Source organism: Opisthorchis viverrini (genome assembly GCF_000715545.1).
Source record: "Opisthorchis viverrini unplaced genomic scaffold opera_v5_92, whole genome shotgun sequence".
NCBI lineage: Eukaryota > Metazoa > Platyhelminthes > Trematoda > Opisthorchiida > Opisthorchiidae > Opisthorchis > Opisthorchis viverrini.
The window spans coordinates 444,652-462,581 of record NW_008751748.1 but is presented as its reverse complement, the minus strand read 5'-3'; the positions used below and the strand labels follow the sequence as shown (position 1 = coordinate 462,581).

General features: G+C 45.7%; 1 protein-coding gene across 1 annotated transcript; it reads left to right on the top strand.

Moving 5' to 3' along the window:
• Window positions 1–4,283: 4,283 nt before the first annotated feature.
• On the top strand, window positions 4,284–17,483 carry T265_13682 (hypothetical protein; the record flags this gene model as incomplete). The annotated part of the gene is given in 11 exon segments (XM_009170031.1): window positions 4,284–4,462; window positions 4,498–4,732; window positions 5,152–5,262; window positions 5,272–5,327; window positions 5,963–6,162; window positions 6,209–6,346; window positions 8,530–8,787; window positions 13,029–13,186; window positions 17,015–17,146; window positions 17,210–17,264; window positions 17,305–17,483. Coding segments are annotated over 11 exon segments (1,701 nt in total).
• Between the last annotated feature and the right edge of the window lie 447 nt (window positions 17,484–17,930).

Sequence of the window (17,930 nt, the reverse complement as noted above, 5' to 3'; positions counted from 1 at the left end):
TCCACCTTTATTCTTTTCTTTACAATAAGGCTTTCAAATTAGTCATGGCTGTACGGCAGTGAAGCATTGGTGTTGAGCACTGATGTCATGCTGTATGATGTGATGATGACTCCAACCAGGGCAGTGGGTATCACGCGGCTCTCATCCTGATAGACAGGTAGCATCAACAAAACGCAAATTACAAACTTTCATGTCATGCTGTCGTTGATGATGATGACTCCAACCAGGGCAGTGGGTATCACGCGGCTCTCATCCTGATAGACAGGTAGCATCAACAAAACGCAAATTTTTTTACAAACTTTCATGCCCTTTGCCAGGTCATGGATTGGCCACCTTTTTGCTTTCACTACTCTAAATCGGGCACGGCATATAGCACTCTTTGGCAAGCGATGATTCGTTATACCCAATACATTACCCTATTAACGCAGCTTCTGGTGCTAGACATCCCTCAGTTGAAGTCCCTGTTGCACAACTGAAAGCTCACTTTCTAATTGCTTAGTTGCAGGTTCTTCGACACCAGCCCACACGAGCTATGGTGCCGAGATAAAAATTGTCTTACACCTGAAGACTTCTCAGTTCTGCCGGTCGAATACGCCAAGTCTCAGCTTTTGGAGTGCTCTCGGTATATCCTCACACATCCGGAATTGTGAAAATACAAAGAACGTACTATGTTCATAAATTTCCGGGGCATTCCGTGATGGGAAAGCGTGTCAAGGAGAACAGACCGTTCAGCAAAATCGAATGAACCTTGAAAATCCAGGAATACTAAAATGTTGGTCGTTTTTCTAGCACTTTACGCCGTGAAGATTTGGTCAATGCAACCCCTACCTGGCCTGAATCCCGCTTGCTGCTCAGTGCTTTACGAGTCTCCATAAAGCGACGAAGCACAAGTGACGCCGGAAATATCGTTACAACCGAGGTTAAGCTGATCCACACCCACTGCGAACGTTTTTTTTAAATGGGCACTGTCTCCCTCAGTTATCTGGGACAGTCGCCTTTTCCCTAATGCAGGCAAGCAGATCAAACAATCGCTGACTATGGACTTCACTCCCATTTTTGAACAATGTGGGTGGGAGGTCATCTGGATCAGTAGCTTGGTAGCACTTGAGAGGCCGTGGGGGCTTCGTCGTTCACCTTCCAGAGCTCTCTGTCAACTGTGAGCTCCAAATGACCGACAGCTGGTGGCCACGACAACTGTTTTTCGAAGTATTCGGCCCACCAGTCTAGTTGTTCTTTATCCAAGTTGGTCATTCCATTCCGATCCTTGATGATTTTGCTCTCAGTTGGTCTCCAGGGACCAATCGCGCGGATCAACTGGAAGTCTTTGGGCATTACCAGCTTTCGGGGCCTCTTCCATTCGCTTGGCTTTCTGTGTCAACCAGATTTCACTGTCGGTTCGCACGCGGACTTTCACTGGACGCCTGGCAATTCATTACGCCAAGTTATGTTCGGGACCGGCTGGGATGTTTCTGCGAGCTCTAAGCAGTCCCACCGTTCGGTCTGATATCCAATGCTTGAGTGAGCCTGGTAGCGTCGTACCACAAGCGAAACTCCCAGCACTGTGCAAAGAGGTGGGGATCTCGTTCCAGTATGAATTCACATCTGATGGTGGAGCATTTGGAAGAGACTTGAAGACCATTCTAATAAGTTCGTTTAACATCCGGATCTGGCAGTCTTTCAGTTAAGCGATTGGTCCGCACCTTACACGGTCCTGGAAAGCTCTCTTGTGAGTCAATAATGGGATGAGAAGAGAGCGAAGAAAAAATGTGAAAGAGAAGGAAGGGAGGTGTCAGCAGTAGTTTTTCTTTGCTTACTCGCTTTGCTCTATGCAGCGAGTAATGCTACCCGGCTGATGGCACCACACAATGGCAGATGTCGCATGAGTTTTTTTCTATATGTGCAGTTCTTGGTTGTACGTGGGCTAGGATACTGCTATGGTGCCCACATCTAGACATGAGGGCGATTAGGGTCCTCAACAAAAGTTTTTGGCTCAAAAGTCAAACCGCAAGGCAGTGGCGTTTGGCGGGAAATGCAAGTACATTACCATTGTTACGGAACACGTCGCCATACACGTTCCAACCACCAACCTGAACGACCAGGAAACGTTCCTCAGACCTCTGACCAGCGACCAACCCGGGCGTATCGCAGGCACCCCCTAGTATAGCTTAGCGGTTTGTTGCAGTGAAGCATCAGTGCCAACACTGACGTTGCTCTCTTTGATGACGATGATGATGATGTGGTTTGTTGGGGTAAAAAAACTCACACCACAGTAAGAACTAGTCTCTTCGTGACAGGGAGGAATCTCTTGCAGCACTTCCAACAAAATCGCGGTCCTATCAGAGATCCAGTGCTGATGGAGGAGGTGACTGGGTTGCACCGCGGAAATTCCGACATTGGGTACAGTTTTGGTTGTCTCTGGTGATCGACATCGGACCAGCATGGACCAAGCGGTGGAGTTGTCTGTTTTGCTACGCTCTTTTGATTTTGGTATATTAGGTCCTCAAAGGCCAAGCGAAGCCTGCGTGTTCTATTCGAACACGAACACAGCCAACCGTTTGCAACGTTGGGCTATGACTTCCCCATCAAGACCAGTCTACTGATGCTATTGGCCAAGCTGATGCATTATCAAGACTCATGGATTCTCAACGTCAACAACCCGAGGATGCTGTTGTTGCCTCGATAACGGTGGAACCAGAAGTTAACGCAGTGCTTGCTACTACAATCCGTTCACTCCCAGTTACTTCCGCCATGGTTCGCGACGCCACTGCTCGTGATCCGTTACTTCAAAATGTACTCCATTTTCACCGCACACAATGGCCTACAGTATGTTCCGATAAACAACTTCAACCGTTCTACCAACGTCGATCCTCACTCTCCGAGGTTGATGGTTGTTTAATCTTCGCAGAACGAGTAATTGTGCCCCCGGAATTACGGAGTGATGTCCTCAAACGATTTCATTTTGGACATCCCGGTATTAACCGCATGAAGGCGCTAACATGTAGTTATGTCTACTGGCCGAGCATGGATAAGCACTTAGAAGAACTTGTACGCAAGTGCTCCAAATGCCAACTATCTGCGAAATCCCCTCGAAAAACAGAATTATGTTCATGGCCTGTCCCAGAAACTCCATGGTCACGAATTCATGTTGATTTTGCGGGACCAATCAACGGCCAACAATATCTCATCCTAGTAGATGCTTATAGCAAATGGCCAGAAGTGTTTAGCATGAACCATATTACTGCTGAGGCTACCATTTCAAAACTACAACATGTGTTTAGCCACTTCGGAGTTCCAAATATCATTGTTTCCGACAACGGCAGTGCATTCACTTCCGCTAAATTTTCCGATTTCTGTCAAGAAAATGCCATACAACACGTGCGATCACCACCATTTCATCCACAATCAAATGGCCAAGTGGAAAGATTTGTGGACACTTTCAAACGCGCACTCCAAAAACTCAAAGGGGAGGGGACCACACCGGAAATCATCGAGACATTTCTGCTGAGTTACAGGGCGACACCAAATGTTAACGCTCCACATGGTAAGTCCCCGGCGGAGGTACTTATGAACCGGAAGGTCCGCTTACCCGTTGACGTCATCCGTCCAACACCACATTCGCCAACCGGTAGAAACATAAATATGGAAGTTCAGTTCAACCGACATCACGGTGCTGCAAAGAACATATTTATACCCGGCCAATCTGTGCTAGCGAAAGACTATCGTGGTGGCACGGAAAAGTGGACACAAGGCATAATTGTGCGCCTGGCCGGAAGAGTTGTCTATGAGGTAAATGTAGGCTCCTCTATCTGGGTCCGTCATGTCAATCAGCTACGCGCTTCGTATCTTCCAGCGGCACCTACACTCGACCCTGTTCTTCCACTGGAGACTCTTCTCAACACATTTGAGTTGGCTCAAAAGCCAAAATCTCCAGAGCCGATGAATGAACCAGAAATTTCCAAAAGTTGTACACCTAGAAGATGGACCGATCGGATCAGAAAGCCTGTCATACGAATGCAACTGAACCCACAACTCCAGTCGTACGAACAATGACTTCAAATGGGAGGTGTTAGGAGGCACTCCTAACGAACATATTGCTCAACATTTCTCTCTCTCTATTTCAGCCTTTCATTGGACTGTTTTGTTCCATTCCCTTCTTGATTCTTCGAATCTCGATATTGGCTGTTCAGTTCAGTCAGTATAATTTCCTCAAGGCTTTTTGTCTTCTCAATTTCTTGTGTAACTGACAAGGTTGATTGACTGGTTAGTAGAGAACCAAACTGGCGATGATTGACTGGTTAGTAGAGAACATAACAAACTGGCGACGAAAAATTGCGTGGTCGGAGTTTACGGAGGCAGTCCAGAATGAGCGGCAAGTGACGCTCATTCCTCATCACCGGTGGATGTTGGCAATGGGTTCCATTTGGGTTTGCGGCCGGGTCACTGCTGAACACCACACGGCCAAGTGATTTCCGCTGTCTCGGAAGTTTGCACTGCAAGGAAAGTCCGTGGCCAGTACAAATATGCAGTAATTGCTCTGCGTTGTCCGGGTGTCTCGTGTCTAATCCGAGCAAGCAACTGTCGTTCAGCTGTAACAGCTGTAGCACCCTTTCGGGACCTAACTGCTATGCCACCGGAAGGAAGCATAAGGGTTGGTATACTGCCCGGTTACCCAAGCCTAGACAGGGGACGTCGAGAGGCAGAGGCCGGGTTCGTACCACGAACTTTCCGTTCAGTAAATTCGCACTTTAACCACTGTACTATCCCTCAAGCAATTGTTCCCTAGCAGCGCTAAGCCTACTTATATGTTCATGCTACCGGCAATTATAGCAGTGTCTGAGCTTTTAGCCCGTTGTAAAAGAAAACCTAGAACGTCATAGGAACTGCCCTTGGCAGATTAAAAGCCCCGGCAGATATGGTTAATATATCACTCTGTACATCATTTTATGTGGATTCCTTCCGGGGAATCTCGCATACTTGTAAGACCAGCTTTTCATGCCCGGTTCAGAGTGAGACCGTTGAGGGCAGCTAATTAAACCGGCCTTTGGAGTTTATATATATATATATATATATATATATATATATTTGANATTCCAATGAGTAAATAAGTGCCGTGCTCACAACTTTCATCGTTTGTCTGTTTTAGTTTGATAGGTCATACTAATTGTGATGGAGGAGCAGATGCTTTTCGAGAATTTGGACGAGAAACTTGAAGACGAACTTGCTGTGGTACTGCTCATTGAATGCCTTGCTTCATCACCAGTTGTATTTTAGATAACCACCACATGGCTTTCCATCAACTTTGAGCTGCCCATAGGAGAAGCAGAGGGGTGGGTTCGTTTTATGTGACTAACAGGCGAAACACAGTCTATTGAACAAATATTTTACTTCCCATCCCCATTTATCAGCTGTGTTTTTGCTCACGGGACTATCGTCAGAGGGCGAGTTGACAGTTCGTCTAACGCCAAATGAGAAACTAAAAGAATGTGAAGCAGTTTTTGTTGGGAAACCTGTTCGAACTATTTACAGTGTACAGCGGCACCCGTGTAGAGTACGCATTACTTATGCACTTGAAACATAATCCCTTGACCAGAGTTCAACTACGGTGGCCACCTGTGCGTTGTTCAGTGATATTAGCGCTGATGCCCTGAAGAAGTAAGTATCTCTGCGAAACACCTTTCTTTATTGTAGACTGGTGACGATTCCTTGGTGCCCGACGGAATCCTCGCGACAACCCTTGGCGAGTTGTGAAAACAAACAAAACGAGATTCGTAAACAGCCCGACATACCGGTCGCTTCAAACCATTGTACGTCCAACCTTAACTTTTGCATATGAGGCCCCTGTTTAGCCCGACAAATCGAAAAGCCAAAGACATCTGACATTTCGAACTTCTTTACCACGACATCGAAACCCAGCTCAACTACTGGTAGGTTTCCTTTTTTCCTCAAATTTCGCTCGTCACAGTACTCCAGAAACAAGGACAAAAACGTCCATCGTAAGTTCCCCACAACTTTGTTGTTCCATCCTACCAATTTCTAGCACCTTCGATACAAAACCTGGTAAGAAGGTGAGTCCAAAAAAGACTGTTCCGGAAAAACCAGTGGCTTTCATCTCCAAGTCAACAGATCAGGAGGAAGAGGAAGAAGAATTTCTAACCAGCGCTGGTACGTCTTTTCTTGGTCATCTTCTAACGATCACTACATGTTTCAGTGCTTAGGTCCTCAAAGCGTAAACGCCTAATCATTGATTCGGATGAGGAAACTACTACCGATCCAGTCGAAAAAGTCCCACAATCCCGAGCAAGTCCACGTAAATCGGCCGATCGTGATCAGAAAACGACTACAAAAGGTGAGCTCTTTCACCATTTTCATCTCCAGAGATTTCGAATACGTAGTGGAAAACGAAATAATTTCACTCATTTGCAAATCGATTTGGTTTTCCGGGAGACTCCAATTGAATGTCTCGTTTATGATGTGGTCGAGCTGAATGTGCTGCACACAGGCCGCCTGATGATTCAGTTGGCACGATATTCGAGATATCGCAGTATATTTTCATCAAGGAAACTACTCACAAGGTTGGTGAAAACTCTTGGACAGCCGACGACCGGTTTCGCCCTTGTTGGGCTCATCCGGTAGGCGCAGTCCCCGAGTTTCCGTCAACCTGACGATCTAGTTGAACCCGAATTGCACTGTTTTCGAGGACTACACTCATTTGCAAATCGATTTGGTTTTCACGGGAGACTCAATTGAATCTCTCGTTTAAGATGTCCTCCAGCTGAATGTGCTGCACACAGGCCGCCTCATGATTCTGTTGGCACAATATTCGAGATATCGCAGTATATTTTCTTCAGTTAATCCCTGAGTGTTACAACAGCATTTCACTATAGCGAATCCTTGTAGCGCCACTCGCCCACAGAAAAAGTGAAAAAGAGGGGGGGTTGGTGTTATAAACGAGACCGAACTTATTACAAGGAGAACAGTACCTGTTGCTCGGTGATATTCGTGGCGCTTTTCAACTATTTGACATGATACAGAGATGTGATCATCGTACACCTATTTGATCACAGTCCTGCTTGATGCTTTCGAATTCGCATATCACGCGCGGGAGTTAGTTCTCACAGTACCAAGGAAGCTGGTATTCCTGCCATGACAGACCTGATGCTAATAACTCTATGGTTGGAACATTCGCTTTGAGCATGATTTTTGACTGAATGTACGACGACTGATTGGCTCCACTCCCTTCATTGTTTTCAAGTGATTTGAAGCAACATTTTCAAAACGGAACACAGTGATTTACCCCTGGCTTTGAATACTGCTGTTGGAAGCTCATCTGGCCTAGTATCCCGTTGGCGTCTCAAGGCAGACAGGTGTGGTAATACATTTTTAAGTTGAAGCTGGAGACCACAGCTCCACTTGAGCTGGTCGAATAAAAGTCACATTGTTGTACATTGGGTATTCAGTCTTATCTTTGAACAACTCCTTAACCGAAGGTCTTGTTTCTCTCATTGACTGAAACAGCTTCCGCGCGTTCCCGACTGCACTACCCTTTCCATTTCGTGAGCTGTCTATTGTGAGCACGTCCACATAAGCACTTCGTTTCAGATGACCTCCTACGGACTTTCTAGCAGATTTATTTTCTGAGCCCGATAAGATACATCATCTCACTCCAAAGAGTCAGATTGGCGGCCCGGAATTTCAGTGATTTTTGTGCATGTGATTGTGAGCTCTACAAGCAAAACGATTATTGTGCTTTGAGGAACTTTGATAAGTGAACTTTGATAAGTTGGACCGAGATGACTCAGTAGTGAGAGCACGGATTTACTGACCGGAAATTACATAGTTCGAACCCGACTTCTTCCCCTCCACTTCTCCTGTTTAGACTTGGGCAACCTGTCAGTATACCAGTCCTCGTGCTCCATTCTGGTGGCATGGCGGTTAGGCACCGAATGGGTGCTGCAGTTGAATGATTTGATTAGTTTATCTTGTGGCCAAATGTTGATCTGTTTCTCTAGGCTTGCCAGACAAAAATAATGAAAACACATGCCGTACGGGAGCGTGATCCGAACCTGCAGTCAAGAACTACATCTCACCAACACTAACCAGTGCAATGTGATCATTTTGACAGCGCAGTTGCTCATCAGCAGGGGGACTGTAGATAGCACAATTGCATCCGATGCGTCTAAACCCAGTACCAGTAAATAAGCTACTGGTGGTTCGTACGAAGTTGCAAAAGGCACCCACGGTTGTCGTTATATTCGGCGTCCAACTTTACTCCACCAAGACGTGTCTTCGATGAACCAAGGTATCCTGCGAGTGCTCTGAAGCGTCCAGCCATTACGAATATATCTACTTTGTCCGTGGGTTCTCTAAGCCAATGACCGTTAGTTATGTTGAAAAAAATCGGTTAGTGGCCGTAAAATGAGATTGTTTAAATGAATCGCGCGCACCTTTATGAATTCACACATTTTTGTCTACTAGGCAAAGATGAGTAGTGCACTATTACAGATTTCGCCCAACCGCCACTGTTTTCAGCTACCAAGAAAATCTTGGCTGCTGATTCAGAAACAGACTCGCCAACACCGAAGCCAGCACGAGGCCGAAGACCCCGCTCTGCTGCAGCTGCTACCGAAACTGAAAGGGAGTCGTCAATCGCTTCTCCGTCACGTGAATCTCGGACGACCGTGTGCAGCCCAAAGAAACCTCAGGCTTCTAAACCCAAGAGTCCGGTCAAGATGAATCGTCGCAGACGACAGGTTTTGAAGACATTCATGGATGACGATGGCTACATGGGTTAGTCTGCTTTCTTTATCGAATAGGTTCTCTGACTTGAATCGTGCATCCGTATGGTTCATTCCGAATGTATATACTCTAGAAAATGAGATTTTACATTGTCTTATGCATCTTTTTAGGCGACAGCGATGTGTTCCAAGATCGGCGCCCCAAAGCAGCGAGGGATCTGCTATTCAAAATCATGGATAGCTATCTGAAACCTCATAGACTTTCGGAAGATTTACCAGGAAGTCAGTTGGGGGACTATTTAGCGAAAGAACGTTCTGTAAGATGTTGCTGCCACCTCGCTCATGGGTTTAGCATGATCACCGCCACAGGTACATTTGCGAATAAGTATGAGCACACACGAGATAAAGTAATGTGCACCTGCTACATCTTTTCTGTTCAATTTTACTCGTCTTTTTCCCTTAAATCACGACAGTTGAACATGAGGAATACCAAATAACTAACACGTATGAAGTGCGTGAAATGCAACTACGATTATCCGTTAGTCTTTGCACATTTTCGTCTTCCTCTCAACTTTTGATCCTCAGTGAAATACGTCTAATCTCAGGTGGATACAGAATGTAACTGCGCTGTCAAGAGTGAATTCTGAATCCCGTGAACGTCACACACTTTGCCGTGAATACGCGGAACACCATCAAAGCCAAACCAAGTTGGGTACAAAAGTGACTGTTTCACTGGACGCTAAACTATTCCTTATTTTTGTTTAGTAAAATACATCACTTTAGCATGACTTCGTCTAGTGTGCATGAACGCCCCACTCTCACTCCGTCGCTTTCATCTTCAAACCTTTTCTGTTGCGAAAATTACGCTTACTCACTTACGCTCTTCTCATCGTGATTGATGTTTTTGATGGGCTTAGGTTCTATCTGCGAGCCAGTACATTGATAGTGCTAAATAATCACCACTGTTTTGTAAGATGGGCGGTGTGTATGGACAGCTTATCATCCTGGGGGATTATTTCCTCACCTGAACTACTAGACGTAACTGGAAAGAGATAGGTACCCGTGTCAGTGTACAGATTTGTCCTGTTTTTCACCCGGTGCTATTTAATGGCCCCGCGCTAGCAAAAACTTCTCCCCAAGCTATCTTGGTGACTTCGGTCGTTCAAACCCCCATTATTCCCCGAGTTCATGGCAGTAGCGCCCGTCTGTGCTCCAAAAAGATTTCTATTTCAGTCTGTCGTGCATATGAATGTTTCCAACATGGAATTTGGCGTTTCTTAAGTGTGGAACATTTCGAATTAGTTTATACACTCGTCTAACGCTCATACTGAGATTACGAGAGCTTTTCAATTTTGTTGTCTGATTAGATGTGACCTTCATCAGTCGTTGCCTTGTTTTCTCAGAAGTCCCTCAAATCACTGCCAGTCTTTTGATGGTGCGTCTTATTTCGTAACAAGTGCTACCTGCTACTCATTTATCCCAATATTTCCCCTTGTTTTAAACAAGGGTGCACCGAAAGTGATGCACCGCGTTATTCTCGTTTTTGAACGAGAAATTGATCAACTCATCTCAGGAGCATATCTCACCAGCGAACATCACTCAGTGTACAGCGTAACAGAAATCACCTTGAAGTGCGAAACTCACTGTCTGAAACAATGTTTATCCATCGCATAGGCTTGGACAATCTGACAGTATCTCAGCCCTCATGCTTCCTTCGGGTGGCGTGGCAAGTGGGCGCCGAAAGGGCATTACTGCTGAGCGATTATTATAGGATACCGTGCGCGTATTACACGGTGCATAATGACGAGATCTTCGGTCATAATTGCCATCGCTGGACAAACAGTAACGAAGCGGCAACACCAGAGGCGTCGAAAATTATGTTCTGATATTTCGTTCGTTATAGGGAGGGCGTCGTTGCCTCAACGAGGAAATGTGTGCTTCAGCGTTTCGAGTAATATGGTGTTTTTTTTGACCCCATAGATAAACTTCTCTGAGGAGGAAGCACGGTATTAAATAATGAGATCGAATGTTGAAGGTCTAGGAGATCAGGAAACAGCAGTTGCTTAGAGGGAAGGGACCAACTTCAGTGACGCGAAATAAACACGAACTGTGAAATAGCACGCAGCACCCAACACGGCGTAGCAGCAGAGGCGCGACAAATTACCTAAACTGAGAGCTTTCAATCAATTCATAAGCGAGAATTATCGGCTCGTAGGTGTTGCATCTATATACAACAGGTTTCACATGACTTCTTCGTCGTAGGCATTGGTCCATTTAGGGGATGTGTGCAACGGGCTGATGATCCTCGTTCTTGAATTCAAATACCACCCATATAAACGGTCGAGTGTTAGAGACAGAACGTGTGCATAACAAATGTTGACCGATTTGACCGGCTTCTTTGCTACGGAAGGATAGACGTAGGGGATTCAAGATCGTCTGGGTATGGTAGGGGCTAGTACAGTCGGCAAAGCACAGGCTGTTTGGGCCAGTCCGCAAAATGGTACCCAACAGGCTTTCTGTTATTGAGTTAATCAAAGATGATTTTGGAAACTCAATGTATAATAAAAACCAGAGGCGAAACGGCTCAGTGGTTAGAGCGCGAAATTGCTGATCGGAAGGTCCGTGGTTCGAACCTGACCTCTGCTTCTTGATTTCTCTCGTCTAGGCTTGGGCAACCTGGCAGTATCCCGTATTTCTGTCGGGTGGCAGCTAGGCACCGAAAGGGTGTTACAGCTGAACGATAAATATGGAACATCTGAGCTCGTCTGAAGCGGTTTGAGGCACCCGACCGAGAGGTGGCCTTGTATGCGTGTTTCTGAGACGCAATCTACTTAGCTAGATAGGGGAAGCAAGGTTTCAGCAAAAGATGACTTTGCAAATTTGACGCAGATGGTCAGTGGAAGTTGCAACGTGGAGTAGCGAAAATTGTTCAGTCCATCCCATCGATGGCGTCTCACTTCGACATGATATTCAAAATGTGTTTATCCCAATGTCATTTGAAGTACCAGTGTTTTAATCTTGGTCGTTTTCCCTAAGGACACAAGGTTTGATTCACTGTTTGCCAGGACGTTCTGTTCTCGTGGTTATGTGGCAACTCAGCGCCAATATGTACTGCTATCAGTGTTCAGCTGTTATCAGTGTCGAGGTTGGCAACTCATTGGCTTAGTGCCTGTCAGATCCACCGTGAGAATCATGAGAAGATGAGGATATACGCGTGACTGTTTTCATATGGTTTAATTTCCTAACGATTTCTCCACTTTAACTGAAACAATTAGCCACCTAGCTGTTATTTCCACATTGAACTAGATTAAAGCAGAGTCAAAGAAAAGATTGGTACGGGCTCATATGCTGAGGGGAGTGAGTAAGCTTAAGCAGATTGAAAATCAATATTATTCGAAACGACTGCAGTTTCGCTTACTTGAACAGAGGGCCAACGAGTTCATACACTTGAGCTTATTCCTAGCGCTGCTTCTGTAAGTTTTATTGGTCTGAGATTGACGATCGATATCTCTGCCTGTACATCATCTGTGAAACTTTGTGTGCTACTTATTTTTGACTTTCTTCGCGGACTCTGTCGTATGTACTCACACGTGTGAGAAGATTGAGTTATTCCATATCGCGCGTTAAGTCACGTGTGCGAACATAATGAAACCTCTATTACGTTTGCTCTGATCAGGCGTATATGAAGTTGTGGATTTCACACGTGTCTATGGAAGACTGATGGCTACCAAACGTAAGGGGTAAGGAATGCGGCAATGTGCTGATTCGTTCTTATGGATTTTTTTAGGACATCACGAGGCTCGCCTGAGTTGTCGAATGTTTCTGCTTGTATGGCATATGGCTGCGTTCTGTTATCCTGCCTCCTAGTGTATCATGCACCCTTTATTGTGCACGTGATACCTGACCGAGGTTCGATGAAAGCTATGGTCGCTCTGTGGGCATGTCTTGCACGTAATCCTGGTGTTTTACTCCTCAAGTAGGTTGTCGGAGGTACAAGGTGCTTTAGCAGTTTCACGAAGTTAGTCAAGTACTTTGGCTAAAATTATCGCCCATTCCATCGTACTAAGGTATGCCATATCGACACACAGCTTTATCTGTGTTCTGCATAAAGATATCATAATGTGTTATCTTAATAACTCACTTGTGAGATCGCCCATTCCATCGTACTAAGGTATGCCCTATCGACCTCGTAAACACAGCTTCATCTGTGTTCTGCATAAAGATATGTGTTATCTTAATAACTCACTTGTGATTGTTTGATAGACAATAAACTTTCATTTCTTTTCACTGCAGTGACTGAGAAAGTGTGGGAAAGTGCATCAGAAAATGACGAGGAACCCGATGAACCAATTGAAGCTGTCCAGTCGGCCGTTGACGCTAAACCTTGTGTATCTCCGTCGAAGCATGACACTGATGCTCGTCTAACGGGCACTCCAACCTTGGGTTCCACAGTGAGTATTTTTCTACTTTTCTTGAGGAGATCCAAATGATGATGGACGCCTGTTTCCTTGTACTTAATCCCATCAAAGCTTAGTTGTTTCGTTATATCTACACATCGATAGCTGTGAAGCGCCAGTGAATGATAGTTTAGTGACACAGTCTGCCTGCTAACATCCAAAAGGGCTAGTAGGTTTCACTTCTTGCGTACTCTCAAAATTGGTTGCCTGCAATATTTCGAGTGTATCGAGAGTAGGAAGGGGAAATGGCAATATTCCATTGCGTCACGTCGTATCCAAAGAAGTGTGAACTCTAATACAATGTTCTGAAGTCCATGTCTCGAGGTCTATGTATCTTTGGTCTACAGGTTCGTCGGGTAATTTTATCAGTGCATCCATTTCGATCTTAAAGGACCCGAAAATGGGATAAAAGTTAAAGAAGTGACCATTCTTTCCACATCAGTGACAAGTCTATCAGTTATTTTTCAGATGGAATTTCTGTGAATCTATCGAGTCTCACAGCCTGAACGCCTTGGCTTGGTTTTGCCTATTTCAGACGGTTCCGTTCAAGGCATTAGGACACGACCCCTAGAGGTGTTCCGAGATCTTCGTCATTTGAATGGCAATTTTCTCATTTGTGCATTGATTCATGTCTGAGACCTGGTCTACTGGGATTTAGCAGTGAAAACCTTTGATTGCTTCATAGCTGTTGTGCGATGCCCAGCTTTGAATGCTGTCCTAGACTGCTGTATCGGATACTTTTATTAGTCTTGTAGCCTGAAAGCTCGGATGCCCTACTGTACGGCGGTTAACTCTGCTTTGCTCTGGCGAGTTACATTGAGTTGTACTCCTTGAGTAGTTGCGCAAATTAATCCCACGCACATGAAATATAGGTGTCGGCCATTTCATCCCCGAATCCTTAGGCGTGCTCAAATTTCTGTCGGTATGTTTTTGGCCACCCTGTACAGTATAATGATGTTTGACGTAAGTTAACTGTAGGATCCTCAGTAAATTTGGCCTTAATAACATGTTAAAACATGTAACATTCTGCATGGTGTCCAGTCACTTTTGGGAATACATGGAAAATGTTGAAGATTAAAAATCCGGGTGACTAAGGCCCTAGAGGTAGATATGGAACTAGATCAGTTTGTTTGCAAAAATCGTTACGGAAGTAGCAGCATTGACAACACCAGAGAAAATTCTGAATGAAGGAAANCAGAGGTGGAATGGGTCCACTGCTTGACTTTCACGATTATTCGACGTGCCCTATCCCTTGACTATCTAAATAGAAACTGCTGGCACGGACGCTGTTGGTTTCATGCCAAGAATTGCTGTCTGTCGAACCACTGCCAAGATCTTGTGGGCCGCATCCAGCTTTCTGTGAAGACCAACCGACTGTCTGATGCCTCGATGTCGCTTCTGCAAACATGGGTTGAATGCCAGACGCTCACAAAAGGACACTACTTGTTTGGGAAATGGGCATCCGTGAGAAGATCGAAATTACACCCTGCTAATCTATTTCAGTTCCCATATCACCTGTGTGGTGGGTTCTAACTAAGACTGAGTTGCTCCCAAGTCGTCATCATCATTAACAGCAACGCCAGATGAAAAGACTAGTGCTTTACTGCTGTACAGCCCACGTCAGTTTATTCCAACTAGGTATTTCAATCAAAAGAATGAAGATATGATGAAGGGAGGGGGACCTAGAGCTAGTCTACAGGAGTTGCCTTCACCTCCAGCATTCACCCAGACAATCTGGGTACAACGTGAATGCCGCTGACACCAGTTAGCCGCCATGTCGTTCATTGTCCCCAGCCAGGGCAGGGAGGATCACGTGAACTGTAGACTTGTTTCACACCAGGTTTCGAGCTTCTCAATGGCCAGGTGAGGTGTGCGCATCTTGCGCGCCCCTGAAAAACGCAACGAAAAGAATCAACGAACAAGTGCGCGATCCCAATCCGCATGGGTGCTCCAGAACGAGCGTTATTCAGTGGTTCACCCCCGCAACCTATAGCAAGTCACAATGTATTCTATCTGTGCGGCAGGTTGGCTTCGGTGCGAGGGTGCCATCTGGTCAAGCGGTTTCGGTTGTTTCGGAATTAGGTACTGCATAAAAACAATCTGGCACACAAATGCAGCAGGCGTCCCGATTATTGTCTTAGGTGACCCGCCAGTTCGGCCTCAGCGTCGCTAAGTCGACCTAGTTGTGGCATTGACAACAATATCTGGGCTCTTAGTCCGCGGCAACGATGCGCTCAATGCGTCGTAAAAGCTGTTTTTGAGTATGTCAGAGCTACAGTTCGTTGGGGCGTAAGCAGATACGATAAATGGTCAGTGATCATCGGCGTATTTACTGGATAGTCTCACAGATGCTGCCAAACGGATCACACAGAGAGGTGCCTGATAACGGGCATCCATCGAAGCAGAGACTCTTCAGCTCTCTTTAACCCCAACAGAACTAGCATTGGCGGCTTCTGGATCACCAAAGGCGCTCAACAAGAGACTAGCGGAGACCGATGGACAGGCCAGCTCCACAAGCATTCTTGGGTTTTGAATCCTCGTCTCAGACGGTTTGAGCCACGTCAATAAAAAACGGGTCAAGCGTGCATGCAAGAGCAGTCAGCTTGTTTCAGGGCTAAAAGTTGCCAGCTGAACTGCGTGACGGGGTTTGAAGGATGATTTCGAAGTGTGTGTGGTGGCCGTGTCATTGCAGCTAGCGGCAATGGATGGAAACAGGTGTAAAAGCCGTCACACCCCGTTAAGACCCAGTCTACTCGTAACGGACTGCTGAGTACGTTGCAAAAAATTTATATAGGCCGGATCGTCGTGAGGTATTTTTTTCCAAAAACAGATATTCAGTGCCATGAGCCATCTGGCAAAGGTTCGGTACTTGAGCGCTTCTGTTTGGCACTTGCATACTGCTCCTGTTAGTAATAGCAGAAAGATGTTGAACAGAAGATAATATGATAGTCTGGTTGAGAAGTCCATGAGAACCTCTTAGGGTATATCTGTTTTTTACACATGTTGACTAGCCCCCACCCACTGCATCATTGTGATTTTTCATTGTAGGGTGTTTTAGACTTCCTTCTGTCCTTTGAGTGTTGTCTGAGAGTCAAGGGATTTTTTATACAGAATAGAGCTTCAGGTTTACTGGTTAGCTGTATTACCACAGTCTTAACCGTCCCGTACTTTCATCGGTTGTTTGATGACCCGTCTTCGCAAGACATCCACTTCGTCCCGTCTTGTTTGCGCTCCGATTCGCATGCGCACTTAATACACGGTTTTGCTACCGTTTACTGTGAACGGCCCATTCGGCGGAGTCATTTTCACTCCATTTAATGGTGTACAGCTCTTCTATCCTATTTCAGTATCAATGCAATTTAATTGTCCGAACCAGCAGCTTGCCAGTCATTTCTTCACGATCAATTTCATTTCAGAAATCGGCTCCATTATCAAAAAAGCCTTCCAAAAAGATTAATCCAAAGGCCGGTACAAAACAAGCTTCAATATCTTCGTTTTTCAGCCGAACCTAGTCTTCTATACCGCGTGCTTGAAAGTGCTCAGATCCCCTTTGTGTTTCCCGTTTTGTCTTTATCAGCTGGTTTTATCGCATCCTACTCAACGTTTATTACACAGATAAATATCAATTACATATCTCTGTCCCGTAGATGACTTTCCTATCTGTTGAAAAGGTTGAGTGGTGCTCACGATCCGTTCCCTGCAGGTTCTTTTTCTATTGTACTCGATCTATGACGTTCGAGGCGAGATGACTCAATGGTTAGAGCAGGAATTTACTGACTGGATGTGCATAGATCCTTGCTCGGGCACTGACCGCGCTTCGAGGCAGGATTGGCTACCGATGGACTTATAATCATCATCATCAACGACAGCATGACATCAGTGCTCAACACCAATGCTTCACTGCCGTACAGCCATGACTTATTTGAAAGCCTTATTGTAAAGAAAAGAATAAAGGTGGATGGGGCAGGGACTTAGTGCTAGCTTAACACAATCATTCCGAGGTGCCTACACCTCCAGACATTCACTCAGGCAATCTGGATAGAAACTGACAACAAGAACGCCACTGACATCGGTTGGCAGCCATATCTTGTAGTGTCTCCAACCAGGCACAGTGAGGATCACGCGGTCCCCATCCTGGAAGGCGAGTAGCACCGACAGCACCCAAGCGTTTCGTGATCTCCCTCATACTCCTCTGCCAGGTCATGGGTTGGCCACCTCTCTGTTTACGCCACTCCGAATTGGGCATGGAAAACAGTACTCTCTTCGGCAAACGATGGTTCGGCATGCGTAAAACATGTCCCAACCAACGCAGCTTCTGGGGCTGGACACATTCTTCAATGGAAGTACCCGTTACACAACCGAAAACACGCTTTCTAACTGCCTCGTTACGGATTCGCTGACACCAACCCACACGAGCTATGGTTCTGAGACAACGATTGTCGAACACCTGAAGACGTCTCAGGTCCGCATCTCGAATAAATCAAGTCTCACAGCCATGCAACAAGACAGCCCGTACTGTAGCTTGATACACACGTCCCTTGAGATTCAGAGATGAACCATTCTGACGCCATAGGTGTCTCAAGTTAGCAAATGCGGCCCGAGCCTTGCAGATTCGTGCATTCACCTCATCTGTCAGAACTAACACAACTTCCAAGACACGTAAAATGCTCCACAACTTCCAGTACCTCTCCCTGGATTGTAAGTGGCGTGTTCAGTGACTGCACGTCCACAAGCATGA